General features: G+C 39.5%; 3 protein-coding genes across 7 annotated transcripts in view; 1 reads left to right on the top strand and 2 right to left on the bottom strand.

The window, feature by feature from the left end:
* The window catches only part of LOC136268606 (tripartite motif-containing protein 2-like), an 11,627-nt gene extending 5,282 nt beyond the window's left edge, over positions 1–6,345 (bottom strand). The window contains exons 1-2 of the mRNA XM_066063986.1: positions 6,205–6,345; positions 1,175–1,281 (exon numbers count right to left, since the gene is read on the bottom strand). The gene's annotated coding sequence lies outside the window, so the exon portion shown is untranslated. The remainder of the gene's footprint in view (positions 1–1,174; positions 1,282–6,204) is intronic.
* LOC136268605 (tripartite motif-containing protein 2-like) overlaps positions 1–27,564 on the bottom strand; it is a 168,841-nt gene that overhangs the window by 27,870 nt on the left and 113,407 nt on the right. The window lies entirely within an intron of this gene.
* Positions 6,300–27,564, top strand: LOC136268609 (signal transducer and activator of transcription 5B-like). 4 transcript variants are annotated; one of them, XM_066063989.1, is made up of 30 exons: positions 6,300–6,432; positions 8,773–8,958; positions 9,575–9,669; positions 9,803–9,862; positions 10,351–10,428; positions 10,485–10,586; positions 10,636–10,700; positions 12,202–12,270; positions 12,323–12,404; positions 14,242–14,413; positions 14,799–14,925; positions 16,085–16,291; positions 18,534–18,640; positions 18,693–18,761; positions 18,824–18,889; positions 18,944–18,985; positions 19,120–19,159; positions 19,211–19,264; positions 19,315–19,440; positions 20,296–20,386; positions 20,439–20,588; positions 20,639–20,703; positions 26,060–26,154; positions 26,205–26,329; positions 26,540–26,618; positions 26,676–26,758; positions 26,817–26,895; positions 26,957–27,047; positions 27,102–27,152; positions 27,209–27,564. In XM_066063989.1, the coding sequence occupies exons 10-30, from the start codon at positions 14,346–14,348 to the stop codon at positions 27,350–27,352; spliced, it is 1,959 nt and encodes a 652-aa protein (XP_065920061.1). In that variant the 5' UTR covers positions 6,300–6,432; positions 8,773–8,958; positions 9,575–9,669; positions 9,803–9,862; positions 10,351–10,428; positions 10,485–10,586; positions 10,636–10,700; positions 12,202–12,270; positions 12,323–12,404; positions 14,242–14,345; the 3' UTR covers positions 27,353–27,564. The 4 variants fall into 4 exon arrangements, with proteins under 4 accessions (XP_065920061.1, XP_065920060.1, XP_065920062.1 ...); XM_066063988.1 differs by having other exon boundaries at positions 9,720–9,862; XM_066063990.1 differs by having other exon boundaries at positions 6,308–6,441; positions 9,720–9,862.

Below are 27,564 nucleotides of genomic sequence, written 5' to 3'. Positions count from 1 at the left end.
TTACAAGGCAGATCAAGGGGGTGTCACTCAGGCTCTTGCTGTAGGTCGATCTGCGACTGCGGTCAAACTCTAAGTCAATGGTCAAGGCCACAAAATAGCTCCTACAGTGGGTCAAGGGTCAAGACGATACGGAAGGTTCGAAACCCACAATCGAAAACTATACGTAGCTAATATCAAGTTTACGGAATTATACGTAACTCACAAGAAGTAAGAATCTCCAAGAAGATGTTTTAAAGCTCCAGCAGGTATTTCACTGTAAATTTTATTGATTTTTCTCTCCTAGCTGCTGGTAGCACGCACTAAGAAAATATTATACTAGGTTACAAGCGCAGGTGCACATGAGAAAAAAGAGAAATAAGTGGAGGTCAAAAGTTTGACAAGAAACGCTCAAGTCACAGGTCAAAGACAATAAATGCTGCAAGTCAAAGGTCAAAGTGAAATTTTCCTCGGTCAAGCTTTTGACCGCGGTCGCAGATCTATCTATAGCATGAGCCGACGTGACACCCCCTTGTCAGATGACACTAGCGCATGCACTAATCAATTATTATGATACACGTGTACTCGCAGTGATAAAGCGTGACAGAGGGTATTGTTGTAGCGTACACGTTTTCCTTTGTTGCTTCAGTACTTAACACTAGTGTTAGGGTTGTAATGATGAGCCAGATTATTTGCATAGCCCCATCACCTTGCCTGGTGGTGCCACCTAGCTACCTGCTAAGAATAATTACTGGCTCATCTCTACAGCTGTAACACTAGTGCTAAAGCAACAAAGGAAAACATCTACGCTACAAGAATAGCCTCTATCACGCTGTATCACTGCTAGTACACATGTATCGTAAGTGTATTCTAATTAATTAGTGCATGCGCTAGTGTCATGACTTGTAAGGAAGAGCCAGCAGCAGCACAGTTGTAGCTCGATAGTGGTGTCTCCAGTGTTGCAAGGGATGGATAATTCCTGGATTATTGTTTAAAAGCTGTTTCCAGTTCAGTCCGCGAGTCCAGTCCAGTCCGTGGAATAAAGTAGGCCGAAGAAAGAAAGCAGTTTAGCCTCACCATACTGACTATCGGGTGGACCTGTTTTAAAAACGTATGGACAAATAGACCAAGTATATAACATAAAGAAAGTATGGCCAATTTGCAGCATTGCAGAAAAAATAACATGATCACATCATACCTGGTTGTGTAGCAGACAAGACCAGTTCAGTCGGTTTATCCTCCTAGGATGTTTCCTCCATCCCTTGAATGTTAGTGGGTGTACCTTGTGTGATGGTACAAACTTGCCTACAGCAAATACAACATGAACACATGACCTAATAAGGTAGTACATAACAGTGAAGGAAAATAGTGCTCTGAAACTTTACCAGTGATTAACCAATGTTAAATTCACTTATCAGTTTTTTTGCATAACTGGATTCAGCTTTAGGCATAATGGTGCATGTTGCTTAGCATATAATGTAGAAATCAACCAAATCATACAAAGCAGCTTCAGTAAAAGACAGGTGGTATAAACAACTAAAGTTTTATTATTTTGGTAAGCCTTTATTTAAAATGACAATACACTGTCCACCAGTATGTAACAGATGATGAAGCAATTTTCAAAAGTACCAACACACATACACAAACGGATGCATGCACACACACGCACATGAAACCAAGTGATAAACTTTGGAGGAATTTATGAAAATGTCTCCCAGTTGTATATTGTATCAAAAAGGAAAGAATGGCACAAGACACATAATTAAGAAACTGAAATATCACCTCAATACTAACTACTGAAACACCATATTGCCATACGCATCATTTTCAGCTATGTTCCACTTGTTGTACAGCATTACAAACAAAGAACAGTTACAAGAAGAGCTGCAATTAATCCTCTGACTGCAGAAATTACAGATAATGCTCATACTAAAGCTGTGATGAGTTGGCATGTCTCAGGCTGAAGCAACGTCTGACAATAAAAAAAATCAAGTCCATAGCCTTAAGCATAGTCCAGTTATGCTATCAGTCAGGTAGTCAGAGTTCAATAAAAATGCAAAAAAAAAATTATCAACTTGTTGGAAGGGGTTGGATCGGGCTTGATTATGATCAATACTGCCAAGCTGGCATGAAGAAAAGCTGAGACTGGCTTTTGGGTAATATTTTTGGTCTGGATAGCCCAAACCCTCACGAGATTCCTACTATACTGTAATACTGCACTCAGGGCCGCCCAGAGAAATTAGGGGGCCCAGGCAAAGAGTTAAAGAGGGGCTCACGGGCAAGGAAGGGTTCCACTCTGAATCATAACTTCAGCCTAAATGTAAGTCAAAGACCAAAAAAAAACAACAACAAAAAAAAAACAAGGTCATTACATGCTGACAATGACAATAGCTTCCTATCACCAATCATATCTCCTTAATTATAACTTGGTACACTGCTCCTCTCAAGAATACTGTGACTGCTCTATTAGAGTATCTAGATCCTGACTGCTCTATTAGAGTACATCAATCTTTTAAACAGGTATTCAAGGGGCCTTTGATGGAGCCTCCTGGGGGCCCTTTCAGGATGGGGCCCAAGGTAAAATGCCCCAATCCCCCCTCCCTGTGGGCGGCCCTGACTGCACTGTATGATACAACAGTACTAAGGGACTTAACATAATAATGTACGTTACACTGTTTTGTCACTTTCTAAGTGTCTGGGTGCCTCTTGTTACAGTGTCTATCTTAGGGGGACAGGGGCACTTGCCCTCCCCCTTGTTAAATTTTAAGCAATAGTTTAAATGAAAGTGACTCAGGATGCATTAGAAGTAATCTATGAGAATCTAAAATCCAAAAAATTTCTGGAACAGCATGTCCTTCTCAGGTACATGAGAATGCCATTTACAAGTCTAAAATGCAAAAATTTCTGGAGTAGCATATCACATTCTCAGGTACCTGAGAACACATCAAAACAATCTACAAGAATCTAAAATGCAAAATTTTCCTGGAGCGGCATCTTATTCTCAAGTACCTCTGAATATACAAGAAGTAACCTAAGAGAGATTAGTATACAAAAATTTCTGGAACAGTATGTCATTCCCAGGTACCTGAGAATGCACCAGAAACAATCTGTTAGTTTAGTGGGCATGGCCCCTAGAAGCTGTGCACATAAAAATAAGCACAAAGATGCTTACACTACCGCCCCCTCACAGAGGTCTAGTTGTATGCTTTATTAGAATATTTGGTGTGTGGTGCTATTCCTTACACTGTCAAACATCAGGTAATTGTCCATCATTTCAGCAGCAACTTCAACAAATACATATCCTTTAGAGTTTCCAGTCTACAAGCAGTGGCGTAGCCAAGGGGGGGCAGGGTGGGGCATTTGCCCCCCCCCCCCCCATCACTAAGTGATGTTTTTTTAAATTTCCGTCACAAGCTTTCCAGTAACTGACACGCATCCCAGGGAGAATAAACGTCTTAATGATTAAGACAAAATATACATAACAAGCATACATACTGTTTGTGTGCTACTACGCGAGTGCACACAACATTCAACTCGTTTGTGAATCGTGATAATAATACGATGATTTCTTGCGCGTTACAAGCAATTCATAAATAAAACCAAGAGTAAATAATGAAAACATTATTTACTCTTGATAAAACGATGCGCTAAAAATAAGGTATGTCCGAATCCCCAGGGGTTCCCCCGTATAGACACCGAATGAACACAATTCTATATTTAGCCAACACTACTCACATGATAGTGCATTTTTCGAACCTAAAAAGACAGATGACCTGCTCAAAGTGACTTCGCAAGAGTCACAACTCAGAAGTGACAAGTGACATGCAATGATGCTACAAACCTATGAGGTGATAAAGTGTTAAATGGACCAACTTTATTTTCCCGAGTTAATCACACTGTATGGATCTTCGTACAGTGTAGTGGCATGCCAGTTTAATTTTTCACTTTGTCAGTCAGCCAGATGATCTGTTACAAGCTTACAAATTCTGCTAACAGGAAAGGTGTAGAATTGGGATTTCGTGGCGTTTGAATTTCGCCGGCTGAAGTGAGTGAGCTCGTCATACTATGCCAGTCTGCTAGGACTGCAGCGCAGACTGTGGCTGACGTAAGTAACTGTGAAACATTGTATTTGTACTAAAATATTCACAATATAGTTCTACTGGATTGCGGGCAAATTTGTTGGAGTACAGTTGTGGCACGTGCGATGATTGTGGCATGTGTGATGATTGTGGCATGTGCGATGATGATCGACGAAAATACTTCCATTGATAAGTGATAACTGGTAGCAATCAGTAATGAAGTAGTTATGTAGCTAATTACATAAGCTGTAATAATACAACACCGTATGTTGGTTAGCCCATCATTGGGTCATTAGCTTTTTGTGCAGTTATGAACGATGTCGAGTGTTTTGTGGGGGATGTCTGCCCCCCTACCACCGTCTGGCTAGCTACGCCTCTGTCTACAAGTTATACATACAGCACGACATGTTTACAACTTCACAACTTCTTGCCAACTTCAAGGGGCATGTTTAGGGAATTCAGGAAACCCCTTCTGAATATTTAACTTGTAGGCTTGCAGCAGGAACAACAGACTATCATAGTTTGGTAGTACAAACACACAGAACAAATGGGAACAGAGCAGGGCAGTATAACTACAGTGTAATAGGAAACTTTCATTGATTCCTTAAAAAGGTAATTTTTTATAAAGATCAACATAGAGCAGTGAGATGTATTCTAATAGAGCAGTCAAAACTACTCTAACACAAATCAACAACTACATGGTAGTGGAGAAAGAAGTGGAACATAAAAGGAGGACAAAGGCAAGTGCACTGTAGCTGTTGCTAATAGAATATTCTATAATTTTACAATGATATTAAACAATAAAATACATATGAAGAAGTTTTTACATGAAACGGACATAATTCGGCTTAAAGGTCAACTGAAATGGAAAATTCATGTATGATTTTATTGTATGGATGTATTGTTTGTATCAAGCAATGCACAAAAACACCATTTTAATAATTCAATTATGCTGATATTGCAAGATATTAACCCATAAAGTTTGGTAATTTTGTGACATCATAAATCGTCACAAGAAGAGTTCCGGTACGCGTATTGCATAAAACGGTATAGCTATAACTATCAAAATCTAGTTTAAATTCAAGTTCACTTTAACGCTTGACGATATTAGAAGCGAAGACGCTATGCCAAGACGTTGTGTAGTTGCTGGTTGTCACACTGAAGGAGGTATGCAGAACTAGTTCACAGTGCTTTTGTTTCATTGTAACACTAATGTAGTGAAGGTTACTGGCTGTCAAGACATAGAAATATCTCGCAGCATTCCCTTCCAAATATCCTCCATTCAATTCTCCATAGAAAAAGTAAGTGATTTTCAACCTTAAAATGACATGCTTAAAATTCCTCTGATTTCCTTCTGCTATAGCTCATCTTAATCGCTATTCACTGCTTTTTCCAAATCTGGTTCGGAATCTGAGGTATTTATCACGTGTCGCAGGTTATTACGCCTTTTGTTGCATGCCCCTGAAACACCCAATACAAAATGTATAGGGAAATTTGCTACACCCAGTCGGTTTAGGCCATTTCGACACACCTAAATTTCCGTGAATTGGACTTCTTTTGGTATCATTGTACACGCAGAGAGTTGCTCTACACGTATCAAATTTGGAAAGTTGCTAAACAGACTTGAGGTAAGCGGTATATACACAATAATTAATTTAAAATTTTAATGGTTTTTCAATCAAAATGTATTGGACATGCCTGTTCCAGCTGGCATTTTTGCCATCGACAAAAGTATAGCAAATGTCCGCAAACTTCTTCATATGGTGACTTTAAAATTGTGTTCCATTATGAATGTTCTATTAGCAGCAGCTATGGTGCACTTACCTTTGTCCTCCTTTTATGTTCCACTTCTTTCTCCACTACCACGTAGCTGGTATTGATAACAATGTAGACTCAGTAACTTGAAATTTAAAGACTAATGAAGCTAAATTCATTTCAGTTGGAGAATTTGGTTCTCTAAATAACAGACACTTGGGGACCATGCCTCCTTGTACATGTCCTTTATACGGAGGTGTCCTTTGGAGGGAGGTTGAGGTTTAAGAGTAGCTAACCAGTCACAACCAATACCAAGACACATGTATGGCTTACACAGCAACTGGCTAGTTAGTTAGCCAGCTACTATAGTATACACAGCTGATTCTTCACATACCTATTTCATTTATAATCTCAGCTTGAAACTCTTCGTAAATGTTCCCGAACAGTCCTCTATACTCGCCTCTACCCTGCTCTATACTCTTAGGCACATGAGTATTCTAATTAAATTGGTGCGGATCTTGTGTTCACCGCGAGGTTCACCGTGTGCTGTCTACTTGATTATCTTAAGTAGTAAGGAGGGTTGACTTTAAGGAACTGCAACACGGAACCGTTACGTAGAGAGGTAAATCATGTAAGCTTACTATATGTATGAACAATCATACACAACTGCTGTCATACAATTTTACAATGTATTGTGTCTATTATTTGTAGTTGTGCAGTTGTACTCCCTGTATCAGCCATACAGCTGTCTTAAACAGTTAAAATCCAGATCTAAGTATGGCAGGGCAGTGGCGGATCCAGATGGGTTTCTGGGGTTTCGACAGAAACCCCCTTTTTAATTTAGCTTAGTAGCATTCTCATTACATAAACATTGTTGTATTGACAATTTGTCATAGCAAACAACTACATACCAGTAGCATGCATGCAGTTGCACCATTTAACACCATTTATAGCTATTAAACCATCAGCAACACTTCATTTTTCATCTCCCACTGCATTAAAAACGATTGAGATACTCTAATAGAGCAGTCAAGTAACTACTCTAATAGAGCAATCAAAGCCACAGCTTGTAGTCACCATATTTGCCCTATAGTTAGCTATAGTATTTAGTAATTATTTACAGTTTAAAGTATTGAATTTATTGTAATTGCTAACAAAAAATAGCCTAAAATCCGATCTCAGAGCTTCTAAAATCTCAAAATTTTCTGGAGAATTGTTATCAGATGCCTTATTTAGCTATACCAAATTTCAGAAAACCCCTTTTAAAAATCCTAGATCCGCCACTCTAGGGGTATTCATATAGGTTGTCTGTTAGCTGTTTATAAGGCCAGGCAAAGTTTCTCATATCTTCCACCCTAGCTGCATCTAAATTTATTACTGCTATAATTGATCACGTGCTTTAATAATAAAATGTTTGGACAAACTAACCGATCATTTTCAACTATGGAAAACATTTCTTCCTGCTTCAGAAAGGTGGTAAAGTGTAAGCATAAAGTATAATTTTGGGTACTTCCTTCATTATTAATGACCACCCACCAGTAAAATTGGGAAGTGGCTGATGAGAAACTAGCAATCTACTTTTCCTGGCCTAAAGAGGTGTCTATTGTACTGTGGGCATTGAGAGTGCATTAGGGACCATATTATAGGGTCCGTAATTAGGAGGTATCCATTACACGGAGTGCCTGTTAATGGGGTTCCATGCACTGTATTTGGATAACTATATTTATCAATACCTGACTAGCCATAAATTCATAATATGGGAACCAACCTTAAAGATAGTTCATAGTATATCCATAAAATCCTTCACCTATAACTTACTACTAAATCTGGAAACCACTTTGGAAATGGGACACATCCCAAGTCAGTACCAAATTGTGAGAAATATCCTTTCAATTCTTGTTCACAAAACCTTGAGAGATGTGAAATCATATGACCAGCATAATTTACTCCTTTAAACCTATGAAGTTAGCAAAATATAAATGTATGTATGTGACGCCATGTGAGATTATAGTGTTGTGTAGCTAGACCGCATTTTTCTTTTGTGTGTGTGCGTGCGTGCGTGTGTGTATGTGTGTGTGTGTGTGTGTGGAGGGATGGGGGGGGGGGAGGAGGAGGAGTGGTCTGAGACAGTTTTAATTTATGCACACCATTCACAACATCTTGTGAAATTCGACAACACTGTCCCAGGGCAATGTCAAGTAAAGCATCGAGTCCTGAACCGCCCAAGAACCTAAGTTTATGGGCAGTTTGCATGAGTGGCATATTTATCTGCCACTTTTTCTATGGATTACTGCAAGTGAAAAATGTAAAAAAATAAATTGGTACCTTTTTAATAATTGTATCAAGTTGTTTACTTGTGTGCTGTGTTTGTGCATTTGTTAAGTTTTCTGGGTTGCAGCACTAAACAAATCATGACGGAGAGCATTTTCATTATTTCAGTTACACAGTCTTCAGTGTATCATCAACGTGTTATTTACCTGTGCAGGTCATTGTAAATTTGTAATCATGTGGTAATTGAAGTGACATCCATGCATAGCTTGTGTAAAGTATGGTGCAGTTGCTGGCTAAATTTGACCACCTTAATGTCGCCAATTACTATGAAACGGTTAAGATAACAGTGCTGGGTCAAAAATCTGCTAAATTTAGTATATTTTGTTCACCCTGAGCTGAGCATATTGAAGTCATTTATCAATGATGCTGCCTCTGCCAGTATTTCAGCTTCTGGCAAGGGATTGTAAAGTGGATCAGTGATGAAGTACTTAATATTGTAGTTTACAATTTCATTTTGTTTTTGCTTCTTTTGTCTGTTTTGTGTTGTCTACCTTTTGTTTTCCTTATTTTTTGTCTTCCTTGCCATTCCCACAATGTTTCCATATGTAGTTCTGTTTGTGGCCACATGTTGACTCACATGATTATAATCTTTTGTTATTGCACATATTTCATGATGGTTTTTTCTTTCCAGATCCAATGGCGTGAGATTTAAATGCAAAGAAGTCCTGGCTAAGAGACATCCATGAAGTTTAAAACGTGAAAATCCTGACAAAGTACATAACAGTGAAATAGATATACATCGAAGATTTCTGAGTATACGGTAGTAGCCACATGAAGTACACCTTGGTTATGTTTGAGATCTACTTGTTATAATAAGGTGGTCACTAAGTAGTGTTACTAATGTAGCTAGCACACATGTTACAGTGGCATGACAACAAAGAAGGCTACCTTAATGCCACATAGGTCGATATATCAGTCGCTACACAAGGTTGTAAACAAAGCACTGTAATTTTTGAATTATGCAATCAATGTCAGTTTACTTTAATAAGACTTAAATGTTACGTAGGGATTTACCCTACAATGAAAGTACAAGGACCAAAACATACCATGGTACTGTCAGTTTGTAAGTATGCAAACCCTTTACAAAATGATCCATAACTCATTGCCAGTTGGTCCCATTCACTCGTTGGCTGACTTGCCATTCATCAATGGCAAGTAAGGCCATATACAGCTCACATGACTCTAACCTTAATTAAGATGGTGGATGAAGTGTGGAATGTGGTATTGCAATAAAACTAGTCATCATTTCATAACAAGTAATTTATCCTCTGTTTGTTACAGTGCTTCCCTTAGATAAACATCTGGTTTTAGGCTAATGGAGTTATATAGACAAGCCAAGTTATCATATTAGGTAAACACATATTCCTCAAAAGTTTAATGTGGCTTTAAGGGTTAATTAAAGTAATTTTTATGTGCCTTAATTATTATTCCAGGAGCACTTGCAAAGCCGAGGCTTCACATTCTGGGAATGGTTTTACAAGACTAGTGAACTCATCAAGACATATCTTTGCAGGGAGTGGAATGCCAAGTAAGCTACCATTGGCTGTAGTGCTTAGCAAATCAACCACACCTACACAGTTTGATATTGGGCTTCCTGGACAAGCGGGAAGCTCATGAAATGTTGTTGCAGTGTCAACTGTTTCCTTCATTTTATGTTTCAGTCTGAACCTGGCGGTGTCAGTATTGTATTGGTGAAGACCTGAAGAGTCTGTCTGAGAAGAGTAAGTGTGTGTGTGTGTGTGTGTGTGTGTGTGTGTGTGTGTGTGTGTGTGTGTGTGTGTGTGTGTGTGTGTGTGTGTGTGTGTGTGTGTGTGTGTGTGTGTACATGCATGCATGCATGAGTGTGTGCATGTATGTATGCACACGCGCGTGTGTGTGCATGCACATGCCATGGTAAAATAGATTTAGCCACGTTTTAATTCTTATTGTGTCTTTGTCTAGCCAGTAGCTAGAGTATCAGTTAAAGGCAGTAAGCCACACAGTTTTAACTCCTGAAAATTTCTATAGCTAAAAAATCATGTAAGAATTTTACAATTTTTGCATGTGAAAATTATTTTGCAATGAAAGAAAAGCGAATTACAGTGGTGCAAAATATTATTAAATGTCAAGGTGGTAAACTTTTTAGTAGTAAGCCAAAGTCAAGAAAATAACTAGCTACTACAATTCTATAAGTGTTCACATATATTGACTTGTGTTTCATTTTCTGCAGTGTCTTTCCCTTCCTGTGGTTGTCGTAGTATATGGCAGTGAGGCCACCATTTTCTGGGACAACTAATTTGTTTACCCTGTGAGCATTTATTAATCCATTATAATGCACACCAGCATTTTATTGTGTTATAACAGGATAGGGAACCATTTGCTGTACTGGACAGTGTTGCATGGCCAATGTTTGCTGACTCTCTTAAATCGATATTTCAGCCATCAGACGGGGAGGAATACAGAACCGTAAGTCAAAATATAACATGTGATATTGTGTGTAGCGTTGTGTGTACAGCCACTGCTGCCAACAATGATCGTGATGCTAGTCAGTTTATAGTGACCAAACAGATTGTATTTAAGGTATACACTGTTTTCGTGCGTGTGTCTGTGTTATGGAATATACTGTGCATGTGTATACATGTCTGTAGTGTGTGGGTATGTACTTGTGTACAGTGGAGCATTATTAAGGAAACCTTATGACTATATATGGAAGGGTAGATTGACTATGTATGCGTGCCATAAGCTAGCATAGTCACAAAGGTACTGTCAATTTTTATGGATTGTTTCACTACCTATATAGCTCTTGTAGATTAGAACTCATTGTGGAACACTATACCCTGTATATTGGTGACTCATGTAACTTGTGCATTGAGGGAGTGTTCTAGTGGTGTGTAATATCTGGATTTCGATAGTCAGTAAAACATTGAAATTTCAATGTTTTAGTAATTGTGTGGGCGTATTGATTGCATGAGCAGATGATATTATTTAATGTGCTTTAAACACTAAAACCATTGCATATAGCACTAGCAACAAGCCTAGGAAACTGGTAAATAGGCACAGAACTGACTTTTATTTCTAGCACGATTTTGCAATTACACACTAAAAGACTGAAATGTAGCTTGGTATATCAATAGCTATAGAATATTCCATAAATATCAAAATCAGTAAACCGTAATATTGAAATTTGATATGATATTGGAAAATATTATAATGGTATCAATAATTTTTCAATGTATCACCCACTTTGGTATGTTTGCTTTGAGCTGGTGTTTTTCACAACCAGTCATCGCAGTAAGTCTAATTTTTGAATGCCAGTCACTGAATAGTTAACAATTGTTGTCTTGTATAATCAAGGTATTATATGTAGATATTTAGCAGTAGAGCTGACTTGTTTCTGTTTCGTGGATTGTCTAGTGCTAGTCACAGTCACAGACTTACAGAGGCTGATAAGAATCATTATTTATCAAAACAGAATCACTTCATGTTTGTTTATATTGAAACAATATTTTAAAACCATGTTATAATAGTGGAAAATATTCTTCATGCTGTGGGAGCATAAGTGCATGTTGATTTGTTCTTAGGTACGATAAAAGCAGAAAATTTGATGGGAAAATTGAGCAATGTGTCTATTCAAATTCAAGGGCCAGTGGTAATCATGCAGCGCACACCACATTTGAGAATTTCAGTGATGACATCATGAAAGCCTAAGTGATAGTTAAGACAGCTCCAGCAATAGCTTTGAGTATTATAGTTGTGGGCACTCCAGGATGCGAGTTATTGTGTTGTGTACCGATTTGTATCACCAAATTGTGTACGTCATACAATTCCCACAATTTTCTGACTTGTTGAGTTCAAAGTATTCTTTTACAGTGCAGTGAAGCAGAATATATGATGTACTATAAATAATTGGGTTATTTTTATTTTGTTTTGTTTCTGAAATTATTTTTGCAGTATTGGTGGTGATTATTTTTGTCAAGATTCATCTTGCATTCTGTGTGTGCATGTGTGCATCTGTGTCCCCCCAGTATTTAGTATACAATTATGTCTTATATTGCATACTTAAATAAAGGTTTCTCTTTAGCTCACAATCAGTGGAAATGAAGCATTCATTATTAGGACTCAGTTGGAAGGCCTTCGCACTCACATCATGGTAAGCTGTTGTCATGGCTACAGATGCAGTGGACAATTTGTTGTCTACACAGCAAAATCGTCCACTAGAACTGGTGCGTATTATTCAGAACTGTCTGCTCAAAGAAAGCGAGTTGGCAGCATGAAAACATTAACGTAAGTTTTGTAAAATTACACATGTTGTGTGTATTTAGTCTGGCGCCGCCGACCTTATTTAGGCACCTATACAAGCACCCCGAAAATAGGGTCTGGTCTGTCTAAAATCAAGGACTCGTGCCACCGTTACCGAAAACTGGTGCGTCCAATCAAACCGCAGTATTGCCAATTAAATGCATTTTGGCCGCACGACATGAGTAAATACTGGGGCGAAAGTCACAAAACGAAAGTTGCGTGAGTTCTTTTTGTGTCAGGGTGAATAAACCAAGGGACGATTTTCCATTTACCATTCGTGTGTAATTGACGCCTTCCTTCGGAAAGTAGAAATATCGTCTCCACAGCCTAAACATCAACCGTCCATAGAAATTAACAGATTTTTTTTTTTCCCTGGGCTGGATGGACTGCCCTTGCCTACCACCCCCAGCCCAAAGAAAGCACGTGCTGGACAACTGAATAAAAAGGACCAGATTGCTGAAAGTTTAAAAGTCCCTGTGCTCATCAATGCGGCCCATCTCAGGAGAGGCATCAGAGGAGCGATGTGAGATGGACCTACTTCCACGTATGCACATTGTAGCTGACCGAAGAAGAGAAAAAGACAATGTGCATCGGATAAAAGCCAGAGTCTGACTGTAACTAGTAGAGCCGTGGCGAGATAGATGGTCAGCCAAACAACGGTAGAAAACTATTGCCTCCCTTCCCATACCTCCAGTGGTCGCAAACACAAGGGGAGTGAAGGAGGCCTGCTCAACCTCTCTGACACAGTCACCATACTCACGTTTCTTCTGTGCCTCGTGACGTCGATACAAAGAGGGGACACTGGTGTTGGATGAAACACCCTTACGTCAAAAAAGGCACTTTGCCGCTGCCCCCAGAATCCCCTAGCATGTATGTCTGCCCTAGCCTCATCCTGACGGTTGGCAGTCTTAGGTGCAATGATCTCCCCAGTAAGTGGCTGTAAAGGTGGCTCAAGGGCCACACCATGACATGTCTTGGAAAGCCACTCTGCAGTGATGTTTCGCAAAGCATTGTGGCGAACAAATGTGAGGCCTCCATGTCTGCAAATCATAGCATGATCCGCAGAAAATGGGACCCCACAAACACAGTGACTGGGTATGTTCAGGAGCTTCCAGCCGTATCTAAGATGCAAGGCATCCCAAAATTCTTGCTTCATCAGATGGAATCCCTGCTCTGCTAAAGGCAATGCTGTCAGCCAGGCAGAAGCACCCGGTTCACTGTTCAGGTCTAAAACTCTTTGAGATTGTGACGAAAGATTAGATTTGATCGTAGAAGCCCTCCCCCTCAAAGTAGAGCGACGATCCTGATGAATCTGAGCCTTGATAGAACTAACGTCGGGTAGAGGGGCTAGTAGATTCTGAGCAACAATCAAAGATCTCAGAGAGCGTGTGATTTTGATAGATGCAGTAAACTGAGAATCAGCAATGTCTACAGGATTGACAATACCCAAGCCACCTAGGCGGCAAATTAACTGATTGAAACCCTTAAAACATCACTGTTGTGATTGAATTCTTCGCTGTTTGATATGTTTGTTAATGCGAGCCGCAGTGTAATTACGCATTCCTAAACACAAGTCCTGAATGCTACCGGGAATTTCAGTTCCGTTTGAAAATTGTACTGTTTGCGTGATGACATCAACCGGTTCAAAACAACGTGATTACATCATCACGCAAAACGCCTGTTTTTAAACGGAACTGAAATCCCCGGTAGGCAGACCAGACCCTATTTTCGGGGTGCTTGTATAAGCGCCTAAATAGGATCGGCAGCGCCAGACCAGTGTGTATTATGCTGTCATTACTGGGGCTCACGGTTACATGTACAGACACTAGCTGCAAGCCCAATGGGTGTACAAGTACTTGGCAACAGCAGTGCCATCCAACGAGGCCTGGAGATGATAATGAGGCAGACACAGAACACACAAGAAGAATGCCACTCACTTCACACCAAACAGGAACAATTCGTCATTCAGTACCAAGAAGTAATAAAACTCCAAGGTAAGTCTCTGTAGTCGATTATTTATTTTTTCTTGTCTAAGTGATAGTTGGAAGCTATTTGTATTGTTTGTAAATGAAGTAGATAAGTGTACTTGGAGACATCTTACTAATGATACAAGTGTTGTATGCAAATGAGTGTCATGAAGTGGTTCCTAATACTATTACATGGAAGGATTCTAACATGCAAAGGATATAAGCATCCATCCCAATTTACATGTAACAGTGATATAAGTTTACCAGGAAGACTTGCTTCAGGCCCTCAGTTTGAGTGGGATTCACCAAGTCATGTGTGGCTATCTGTAATTCCCCTCTGTAATTGGTACTCTAGCCATCAGATCATGCTTAAATTGTGGTGTGACCTAATTTACTGTTTCATGTCTTATAGGGAACTTAACACAAGGCCAGGGCCAGCACAGTGTAGAACAAGTAGAAGAGTTAAGGAAAGGAAAAGGAGAGAGAAAATGGAGGCCCACTTAGCGAGAGAAGTTGAAGAGATGCACCACTTTAGACAAGTAAGTGGGTGAACCATATAAATAACATTCTTGGTGGTGTTTGTGTATTTTACTAGAGTATGTGGACATCTGTTGTCACACATGTGTGCACACACACACACATGCACACACACACACACACACACACACACACACACACACACACACACACACACACACACACACACACACACACACACACACACACACACACACAAAGCAAAGCCTTTGGCACTACTGTGCTGGCATGGTCACGCCTACACAGTGAACAAGCATGGAACATCTGGGCACTACTCAGGTGCTATGAGTTGGTGCAGGCAAATCCTGGACTAGTTAGTAACCCGCAGGAGGCTGTACTGTATCTCACAGGTGAGGTGGGTGCTACAGTCCCACCCGAACCTTCACCCAATATGTGAGACATGACTTGGCATCTACTTCCCCAGTTAATACAGGTACCCATTGATGTTACAGCTGGGTGGGCTGCTAATTGCTAATACTCATGTGCATGAGTGTAGTGCAATGTCAAATCAGACATGGTCAGGTCCCCAATTATAAGTTGGGTAGACTGGAGCAATGTGTCACGCGCACACACATACATACACATACACACACAGTTGACAAAACCATATGACATGGCATCCAATCAACTTGTCTGCCTGTGATACCACTACAGGGTAGGACAGACACTTAATGGATCATGTGTCATATATACTCTAAATGGTGCATTCCAACACTATCACCATAGTGATATAGGTTATTAGTGAATTTTTCAAATTCCTTAGGTTACCTTTAAAACAGATGGTGAAGCAGCCACCTCAAATAGGTCCTGAATTTAGTGAACATACCTTATTAATAAGACCACCCCAACATAGCGACCATGTCAATCATGTACCTAAATAATACCGGATAGTTTGGTGGCCTTACTATATGGTACACTGCATAGTGTGTGTGTTACTCAGGAAATGGGATTACATTTCATGAATTTTGTAAAAAAAAATCCTAATCAACTAGCTAATTAATTAACTTGTTAGCTATTCATTTAGCACTAATGGAGGACATCTGGTTTTTCCCACAAATTTTTAAGAGACTACCTGTGTAGTTATTTACATTTAAGTGCAACCTGTGCTGTGCAGTTGAGATGAATATTTGATTACTAAAGACATTTTAAATCTGTTTTCAGGAGCTAGGAAAGAACTACTTTAAGTGTCTGCAAGATATAGCAAAAGTACAGGGTCTTGTTCTGGATCAGGAGCTGGCCAACTGGAAGAGAACTCAGCGGTTATGTGGACAAGAAGAAATGCCAAACAAGAAAGAACTGGACCAGCTTCAGCAGTGGTGTGAGCAGCTGGCAGAATTGTTATGGAGAAATCGGATACAAATTAGACAGGTAGATGAACGCATGTTTGTATGTTTGCGAAACATGTTGCAAGTGCACACGTACACACACACACACACACACACACATACACACACACACACACACACACACACACACAACACACACACACACACACACACACACACACACACACACACACACACTACACATGCCCTTGTGCATGCATTCATGATTAATCAATGAAAATATAATAAATTTATTTTTGTAATCAATCAATCATGTAGTACACACATGTCATCAATAAAAACTGAGCAACTTGAAGGGAACAATTTTCAATAGTAAGATCACTAAGGGTTGGCTCACCATTTATTAACTACATCCATGACAGATCCTAAGCTCTCAAACACACTATATTGTAGCCTGTAAGTGCTGATAACTAGTGACTACTGATAACTAGTGACTACTGATAACTAGTGACTACTGATAACTAGTGACTACTGATAACTAGTGACTACTGATAGCTAGTGACTACTGATAACTAGTGACTACTGATAACTAGTGACTACTGATAGCTAGTGACTACTGATAACTAGTGACTACTGATAACTAGTGACTACTGATAACTAGTGACTACTGATAACTAGTGACTACTGATAGCTAGTGACTACTGATAACTAGTGACTACTGATAACTAGTGACTACTGATAACGATTGCTAGTGTTGCCAGCTAAACTACTAATTGTAACTTAACTACCTATCAACTGTTGCCATTCACTCAACTCCCATTTTACCTACTATAACATTATGCTGAGTGGTGTGTAGACTACCACTACTACGCTGTGTACAGTATTAAGTGTAGCTGATGCTGTATGCATGGTGTCTACTACATATAGATTAATCAATCTAGTAATTGATGACTAATCAATTAATACTGAGATCCTTGATGCATGCAAGCACGCACATGTACACACACACAAAAGCAAAGCCTCCAGCAGCTGTGCAAAACAACTATTGCTGCCCAGCACTGGGGTGCCTGTGCACCACTCAGGCATTCGAGTCTTGTGCAGGCAAATCCTCCTGGGGCAGGACTAGTAATCTGCATTACTGTCCAAGAGAGGCAGCAGATCCTGAAGTTCCACAACAACCTTAACACCACTAAGCAAGGTAAGGACAGTTTCCTCAGTTAATGCCATGTCTTCATTGAAGGCTAGCTGGATGGGCTGCAAAGCCAAGGAGCTAGAGCACCGATCCCAGTAATCAAAAGGTTTCAGGTTGCGATGCCCAGTTGCTGTTGTTTCCTTGAGCAAGAAATTGCTCCAGTGTACCCATGGGGACCTGGTGGTGGCCTGGTGTCATCAGGGGAAGTAGTTCACCAGCTGTAACAAACGCTCACGCATAGAGGTGTACCAATAGAGAAATGTTAAATCGATCCGATAGTCCGATATACTGAGTTTAAACACTGATACCGATCTGATATACCGATATCATAAAGAGTAGTCATTTAGCTTGGAGGATACTGTATAAGGAACTTTTAACATATTTATCCCTACTCACACATAGCCCACACATTCTACAAAGACTTGTCAACCTGCATGCTTGAATGCTGATATACACCATGCATGACAGTTTTCTGGTTTTCTTTTGACAGTTCATTCCCCTATCACCCACACTATGTTGCAATAAGTAGTCATAAACGCCATTGCTATATGGACCAGTAATTTGGGGATATTGTATTTAATTTTTAGTAATAACCTTTTTGGAGGGAAAACACCGTTGGATTACAAAAGAACTTGCATGAAGTTGTCACTACAACTTTGGCTTTGTTATCATTAACAGGATATAGTTTGCTTGGAAACAAGAAAAATATGGTATCCTATTTTTGACAGTGGCTGTTTGTAATACAGTACATCCAGCCACACACAACACAGGCATGTGTACATGCATACAAACACATTGTATACATATTTAGTACAAAAATCTGCTATCATGTTAAGGTACTTGTGCATTGTCTATGCAGGCAAGTCATCCTGGGACAGGACTAGCACCTGTACAGGAGGCTTACAGGTAAAGGTGGGGGCACCCAAAATTCCTCATCCTTTATGTGAGACATGAACATCACTACATACTACTCTGTGCACACTGCAGTCACACTGCAAGGAGGTTGGCAGCATGGGCCAACGGGCAACAGACAAACACTACACACATTACAAACACATGTTCATATAAAATGTTTCTACTACTATGCACACACTTTGTATACTTACACACTAACACTGTTGTTCTCTTACAGTATGAGACGCTTCGATCTCACCTGTTAATCAGTGATGCACAACAACCTGGACCTTACAACAATTTGATGAAAACTGTTAATGAACTACTCAACAAATTAATCACTGAGTGAGTTTTGAATGGAGCACCACACTATTCAAGCTTGTTCCCATGACAACAGGTGCTTCATTGTGGAGAAGCAGCCACCACAAGTGATGAAAACAAATAACAGGTTTACTGCTGAAGTTCGGTATGTTATCACATGTAGGTAGGGGTGGGGATGTGGTTTGTCATCTCTCAATCTTGTTTCAGGTTATTGGTAGGTAACAAACTCAATATACACATGAGCACTCCTGAGGTTTCAGTCAGTATTATAAAGTGAGATTACTTTTGTTATTTCTGTGTTTGCATGGTTTATCTTTATTAATGTAGCGAAAAGCAAGCAAAAGCAATTTTCCACGATCCCTTGGCACCGTAAGTAGCATTTAGTCTCGTCCCCAGCTGCTCATGTGCTCGATCATGTGAAGGTCAACCTTCGTGTGATCAAGTGTGTGGGCGGCTGGGGACAAGACTAGTGTGTCATTTCATTATATATTATTATACTTTAGTACAAATGACAATGTTGGAGAAATTTTGAACTGCAAAAAGGTTAGTTTTTGCATCCCAAAATATAGTAAAAGTTTTCATCTCTATAATTAGAACATGGAGTATCAACAAACAAGTCACAATGTTTGCTGCAAGTTCAACTTCATGGTAAGGGGAGTGGCTCCTTTTAGCGATGTGGTTGAGCTCAATTTCTACAGCAACTGAAGAGAGTAAAACGAGCGACAGACAGAAAAGGAACGGACCAGACTGTGACAGAAGAAAAGTTTGCTTTGCTATTCCAGTCTAACTTCAGTGTCAACGGTGAACTGGATGTATCAGTGAAGGTACTGATATGTGTTTTGGTATGAAAATTTCAAATACCATGACTTTTAATTCCATTGTTTGACAAGTAAAAGTTTTAAGAATCTGTCTTGGAAGGAGTTTTGAAAAGTTTCTACAGATTTTTGTTACTTAGGGTACCTTTCTATTGAACTGTAAATTTTTTTACCAAGTATAACCCTTGCCTTGTTAATGCTATGATACGGTCGGTGATGTAAACGGTCAGTGATGTAAGCACAATGATATGTCATTTCGTCTTCAGCCACCCATGTGCTTGATTATGTAAAGGTTGTCTTGTGACCTTAGTCCACATTCATTACGTTCATTCTAGACCCTATGTAGTTAAATTGTAGTACAAATATGCTTCATGCTCACTGTTGCTTTAAAATCTACGTAGCTTACCAGCTGCTTAAAGGAATGTGGCTTTGAACAGCTTATTGGTCTGACTTAAAGATCAGTTGATGAACAAAAACCTGCAAAAAGAACATAAACTGCTGTAAAGTGGAGTAATATGCAGCAGCTAAGCTAGTTTTTCATGTATGCAATTTGTCAGTGGGTGCTTTTGAGGCCAAGAAGTTTTGACTAATGTCACCAGATGACCTCCACATGGTCAAGTGTATGGACAGCAGTCAGCTGGGGCTGATATGTGTGTTGTGCACCTCAAAATAATGCTACATGGTGCATACTTAATAGAGTAAGAACTGTCTATTACAGTTGCTTTGAACAAAAGTTATAATCCTACAAGCAAATTGCCAAGGGGATAAACTCTTTAGTAGTAAACCCAAAACTAGGAAAGTAGCTTTAATTGCTACCTCTAAATATCTAAAAGTGTTCACACATGTTACTTTCATTTTCTGCAGTGTCTTTCCCTACCTGTGGTTGTTGTGGTACATGGCAGTCAGCAACCAGCAGCAGAGGCCACCATTTTCTGGGACAACTCATTTGCTGACCCTATGAGTATTAATTCCATATAATGCACACCAGAATTTTATTGTGTTATAACAGGACAGGGAACCATTTTCTGTACCGGACAGTGTTGCATGGCCAACATTTGCTGACTCTCTTAATCGATACTTCAGCCAGCAGACGGGGAAAGGACTATCGCAGAAAAATTCAGACTATCTTGCTCGGAGACTAATGAGCATACAGAATCGTAGGTCAATATGTAACATGTGCTGTTGTGTGTTAGTGTTGTGTGTATAGCCACTGCTGCCAACAATGATCGTGATACTAGCCAGTTTATGGTGACCAAGCAAATTGTGTTTAAGGTGTGTACGTGTGTACGTGTGTGAAGGTATATTATATTGTGCATGTGCATGCATGTCTGTTAAGGTGGCAGTTAAGGTACCGTTACTATTTGATTGGAACTATATGTGTGCGTAGATTAGCTATGCAGGTGTGCTATCAAACAGTATGGTAGTACTGTTTAAGTAGGGATTGCTCTGAAAGTGACTCGTGCCGCCTAAATTGCTTACTTTAAAAATCATCCTAGAGGCATCTTACGCGACATAAAACCACCTTTGCACAATAATATTACGAAGTGGCTATATTTACGGGCCCGTAACGTAGGATTTTTTTTGCTATATTTATGGCATTCCTAAGTGCGCATGTGCAAGCATCTCATGACTCAGTTGGTCACGGTGCATATATTTATTTAGCCGGTCATTTGTTGTATAACTCAAGTATCAAACACACTAGTTGTATGAAGGTAAGTTTTTGGGTGAGTTCGAGGCAAGCTAGTGTTGGAGCAAGTGAAGCGAGCGTCACCCTAGCTCGCCTCGAACTCACCCAAAAACTTACCTTCATACAGACAGTGAAAGTCATCATTGTGTTTAACAGGCAAACGTAAGGTTAGGGTTAGGGTCGGGTTCAGCTTTGGTTTCTTCTTCACTGGTATGGATTAGACTATGTAGTTTGTAACATTTAAATAGTACAAAAACAAGAGGAGTAGCCAGCAAGTACCGGTGGTACGGTGGTAGATGGTGGATATTCCATACCTGGGTGTGTGGGTTCGAGCCTCGTCACATCACACCTTTTTTTCTTCGTTTCTTATACCTTTTTGTATCACGATTTTTTTAAAGTCTTTTTTTTAAATAGCAAATGTAACAAAATATGTCACGAGATGCTTGCACATGCACACTTAGGAATGCCATAAATATAGCAAAAAAATCCTACATTATGGGCCCCTGTAAATATAGCCGCTTTGATAATATTAATCCATCTAACCTGTAAATTGTGCAGAAAGAAAGAAATGCCAGTGTTACATGCAGCGAATCTCATGAAATATAATGATGGTGTTACAGCATAGTTTGGTGGGAAAGTCCCTACTTTGGCACATTAGCTATAATGTTCTTTGCCAAAATAGGGACTTTCCCACCAAGCTATGCTGTAATTCCACCATTCATCTCTTGTTTCACTACTTTTTATTGCATAGATCCCTACTTCATTGTTAAATTGACAAAATAAATAGGAAATAAAGGTAAGTCCATGATGCGTACATGTACGTACTGCGGTATGCCAAAAGGCATGTCTCTGGACGAAGTGATGTCGAACAGTGAAAAAATCAAGCCTGTAGCCTTAGCCGTTATTGAGTTACGCTTGCCTGAAGGCATCAGGCAGGCAGGCAGGCAGTTAGTCAAAATTCCATTGAATAATTAAAAAAAAAATTTCATGACAATCTAATGGAGGCATTTAGGATTGTACTGAAGACACTTTTGGGCTTGGTTATACATAACCAATACTGGCAAGGCACCAGGATGGTATTCTGAAGCTGGGTTTTGGTTGATATTTTTGGCCAGAAATCCCAAATCTACATGATCCCTAACATACAGTACTATAAGCAGAAAATTTGATGGGAAAGTTATTTGGCATGGAACAATATGTCTATTTACATTTAACGGTTCCGCTTGTTCACAAGGGCCCGTGGTAATCATGTAGCATGCACCGCATTTGAGAATTTCAGTGATGGCATCATGAAAGCCTAAGTGATAGTTGTGACAATTTCCAGCAATAGCTTTGAGTATTATAACTGCAATTCAAGGCCAAGGCTACCATGAGTACAAATGTAGCTATCTGGGATGCATCAATAATAGGAGAATACCTAGTCTGGTGGTACCCAACCCTTTGTATAATATAATGCCTATGTGAAGGGTTGGGTGCTGCCAGACTAGAGACCTGCAGATACCTTTGGCACAAAAAAAATCTGAATGTTTCGGAGAAATGTCTGGCTACAGCTGTGGTACCATGCTCAGTAGTATAGCTTCCAGATGTTGGTTAGATCTTCTTCAGAATAAGTCAGATAAGTTGACTGATCTTCCCTTGGATATCTCTGTGTTATTGATCCCCTAAGCCAGCGACAGATTTAAATTTGACGATTCCAGTGAAAATTTGTAAACTGCCAAATTTAATTCCCCATCAAATTCTTTGCTTATACAGTATTCCCTGAATTATGTGAGAGAGCAGGGGCACGCCTAGAATTCTTCAAAGGGGATTTCCACTGGAAAATAGAATCAGGATGTAGGGTCTGGGGATGCAAGCTCCCAGAAGATTTTATTTTGCAGATTTTTAAATGCCAGTAGCCTGAGTGCTAAACACAGTAAAAACAAACTAGTGAAGGTCACTAGTGAGGTCCTGAGATTCCTAGCAAGCTAAGTGTACCCATGAAATACTGCTGCAGATGTAAGTTTTCACACTAAGCAAATGTAGAGTGTTGCATATGGTGACTGTTCTATTAGAGTATTTCATAGACTGCTCTATTAAAGTATCTCGATCTTTAGCCACAATAATTGTTTTGGGGAGTTGTTTGGGAAGGGAGGCTGTGCCCCCACAGATTATCACTGTAATGATGTAGATTGATACACTTGTGCTGATATTGTGCTTGCCAACAAATTAAATCAACAACAACACGCTTTTCTTGCTACTGACAGTTTCAGTAGGGTTTCCTGAAACCCCCCTGGAGAGAGACAGCATTTAACAATTTAACAACAAAATCACTACAATTTTGGTGACCATTGACTACTAAGGACCTCAAGATATACTGTATAACGGGTTGTTTACTCAAAAGAGTTTAATTTTTGAATTATTTCAAAGAACACAGCTTCTATGAAAATTTAACTATTCAAATATAAACTAAATACCACAGTCGATTTCAACTTCACGAGAAACCTTGTGCAGTCTGAGGTGTTCAAGGAAAAGTGAGAAACATTTGGTGTGTCATGGCTTTGCATCACTTCTTTACACCTATATCTCAGTAAACCACCAGATCCTAATGGGTCTTTGTTGAAAGAAATGCCATCATCAGTAATCAGGGAGGTGAACAAAAGCGTGGCGAAGGTTACTGAAGCACAGAACAGCGAGAAGCTTTGCCGAGGACGATATAGTAGGTTTACATCTACACAGGCAGCCCAGGTCGCAAAATTTTCCGTTCAACATGGGAACCATACGGCTATAAATCGATATAGCGAAGAATTTTGTGTGAAGATAAAGGATAGTACACTTGGTACCTAGAAGTCTAAATATATTAAAGGAGTGCCAAAAAGAAGGGAAGTACAGGAGAGATTGTTTTTACCAGTTTACCTAGCAAGAAATGAGGAAGACCACTGCTACTTGGAGGCAAGCTTGACAAGCAAGTTCAGAGTTACATGCATGCTAAAGGAGCTGTTACCACTACAGCGGTTTTGGCTGCTGGAGAAGGTGTTTTAAAGCATTACAGTAAAAAGCTTTCCCACGATAACAGAGAACCAATTAAGCTCACAAGACATTGGACTACATCTTTGCTTGATCAGATGAATTATGTAAAGTGAAAAGTCACCACCACTGCAAAAATAGATCCATCACATTTTGATGAACTCAAAGAGCAGTATCTTTTAGATATATAGGTTGTGGTGAAAATGATAGATTCCAGTGACCTTGTGTTTAACTGGGACCACACTGGGATCAACATTGTCCCTGTTCACAATGGACTATAGAGTCGAAGAGGGTTGAATTTGCTGACCCCAATGATAATGATAAACACCAAATAACAGTATTATTTTGTGCTTTGCTGGCTGGTGAATTTTTACCAGTATAGTTGATTTGCAGGGCAAGACAACAGCCAACTTGCCAAGGTTTGTGTTCCCAGACAATTGGGATGTCACATTTACTCCCCAACCATTGGAGTAATGAAGACAAGATGAAGGAGTACATAAATAACATTATTGTTCCATATGTTCAAAGAAAAAGGAAACTTGCACCAAACCATCCAGCACTGGCTATTTATGATGAATTCAAAGGACAGCTTACCCCTGGTACATTTTCCTTGTTGGATTCTAATCAAATCTTTGGTCTTCAAGAGTTCTTGATCTGAACAGGCAAATGTCAACTTGCACGAAATATGTAAGCCGCCTTGTGGTAGTTCGGATGAATACTATCTACTACCAGTAACTTGACATCTTATAAAAGAAATATCAAACAAATAGATGAGATCTTTCTCTGTACATGGCCAACAGCTTGACTTTCTTTAATAACGGCCATGGCTAATCGATCATATAGATAACATGATATTCCCTAATGACCAGTGTTGGGAATAACGTGCGTTACATAATAGTTATTACATTTTGTGATTTCAAGTAATATAACGCACTACTATTCATAGTCTAATAATATAACTTTCAAGGAACCCATTGTTCATTATATTAGTAGGTCCATTACTAACCAATTAGTGTTACTCAACAGCTTAGTAGCTAGTATCCTGATCCCCTATAATAAAATTATCCATATTAGTTCACACCTCAGACAACTGGTCACGTGATTTGCCAGCAATGTTTAGGTATGGCTGAAGTGGTAAAAATAATGAGCATCTCTACAGAGGTGCAAGAAGCCAGTAGCTATATTTACAGGAGTGTTTACTATATGCTAGCTCAGTAACTAACATGCAAGGTGTAAAGGAAAGATGTATGGTCAGAGCAAAAGTAACTTAATGTGATATAAACTACTTTTCATTTGGAGTAATATGTAACTGCAACTTATTACATTGCCCAAAAGTAAAGAGTAATATGTAATATATTTAATTGACAAAGTGACTTTCCCAACACTGCTAATGACTGTCTCAATTTTGATTGTACTGCTACATGTGCTCATCATCTTTACTTCACTTCACGTACTACTAATGAAATTATATACGCATGTTGTAAACAAAACAATGAAAGCATTGTAAATTTCAAAGTGTTTGTAATCCTATGGTTATGTAGTTTACTCGTGATGTAATAACGGTTTAAATGATACCCTACAACGAAAGTACAAGGACCAAAACACATCATGGTAATTTTTAAATCCTTTAGAAAATGATCCATAACTCATTGCCAGTTGATCCCATTCACCTGTTGGCTGACTTGCCATTCAATGGCAAATAATGTCATAAACAGCTCACATGACTCCAACCTTAATTAAGATGGTGGATAAAACATGGAATGTGGCACTGTTGTTACAGTGCTTCCCTTAGATAAACATCTGATTTTAAGTTATAATGGCGGGCAAGCTACCATATAAGCCTGTTTTGTGTAAATGTGCATTCCTCAATAGTTTAATGTTAATTAAAAGGCTTTGCAATTTTGAACTGATGTTTATGTGTCTTAATTTCTATTCCAGGAGCACTTGCAAAGCCGAGGATTCACTTTCTGGGAATGGTTTTACAAGACCAGTGAGCTCATCAAGACATGTCTTCGCAGGGAGTGGAATGCCAAGTAAGCTACCATTGGCTGTAGTGCTTTGTAAGTCAACCACACCCACACAGTTTGATATTGGGTTTCCTGGACAAGCGAGAAGCTCATGAAATGTTGTTGCGGTGTCAACCTGGTACCTTCATTGTACGTTTCACTGAGTCTGAACCTGGTGGTGTCAGTATTGTGTGGGTGAAGAGTAAGTCTGTGTGTGTGCGCACATGTGCCTCTCTGTGTGTGTACGTGTGCATGTATCTGTCTGTATGCGTATGTGTGTACATGCATGTGTGCATCCGCCTGCTGTGTGTATGTGAATTTCTGTGTGTGTAAACAATACATGATACACATGTACATGCACACACATAAAGATGTAGGAGACATGGACACATGCTCCTTTCCTATTCTCTAGGCAACATAGAGAAACAGGTGTATGATCTAGCCCCGTGGAACCGCAGCCACCTACAAGGAATGAGATCATTTGCTGACAGGTGTGTTAGCTCTGTGCTACAATACTGTAGTTAGCCAGCCTGCTCCCTCTACTCCAGAGTCCGTGATCTCAACCACTTGTTCCTACTTTACCCTAACATTCAAAAAGATGAAGCGTTTGGAGCCTATTACACCGTACAAGGTTAGTTGTTCTTTTAAGTGTGCACATTTGCTTATTGTTAACACCTTTGTTTCTACAGAAGAGGAACAAGAGTTCACAGCTCAAGGCTACCTTAAACATGACCTACGAGTGGTTATCCCAAGTTTAGCAGGCTCACAGTAAGCCATGCGTACCTGATCATATGTAATCAGTACTGAGCCACGCCCATAATTTTTGTAGATCATTCACCAATCCTAATAGTCCAGCATCTTCAATTATGAGTCCTCTACAGCCGAGCCCTATGCCTCGTGGAGGTGTCAGTCCAAGAATAGTATGACATACACTCAATATATGAATCATGTTGAATGTTTATTTACTTTTACAGGATAGTTCATCATATCATGGTAGTATGATGAACTCACCATTCATGCCTGAAGTAAGCACCATACAACTTGTCATGATCACTAGCCACACCCACTTTTGTTTCTGCAGACATCTGACCTTGCATCATCATATGGATCTCCTGCACCAAATCATCACATGGGACAGTTGCCAACACCCCATCAGAATTTCATCGACGAGTTTGGAGATATTGCTATCGCCGATATTCCACCCACGGGGAGCTTTTCATCATAACACACACACATCACACATAGCATGCAATTTTGCCAACCACAGCCAATTTCTAATTTGGCAATATTTTGTAATGACAGTTCATTGTTGTACAATTATAGTCTAGCACTTTTCTACACACACACGAACACATGTACTTGTTGTATAGTAATAGGTTATTTTTTGTTACTAATTGAAACGTTTTGTGATATATAACTATCCATATTGAGATCTAA

This window comes from Dysidea avara, chromosome 10, assembly GCF_963678975.1.
Source record: "Dysidea avara chromosome 10, odDysAvar1.4, whole genome shotgun sequence".
NCBI classification, from domain to species: Eukaryota; Metazoa; Porifera; class Demospongiae; order Dictyoceratida; family Dysideidae; genus Dysidea; species Dysidea avara.
This window is presented reverse-complemented; position numbering and strand designations above follow the sequence as displayed.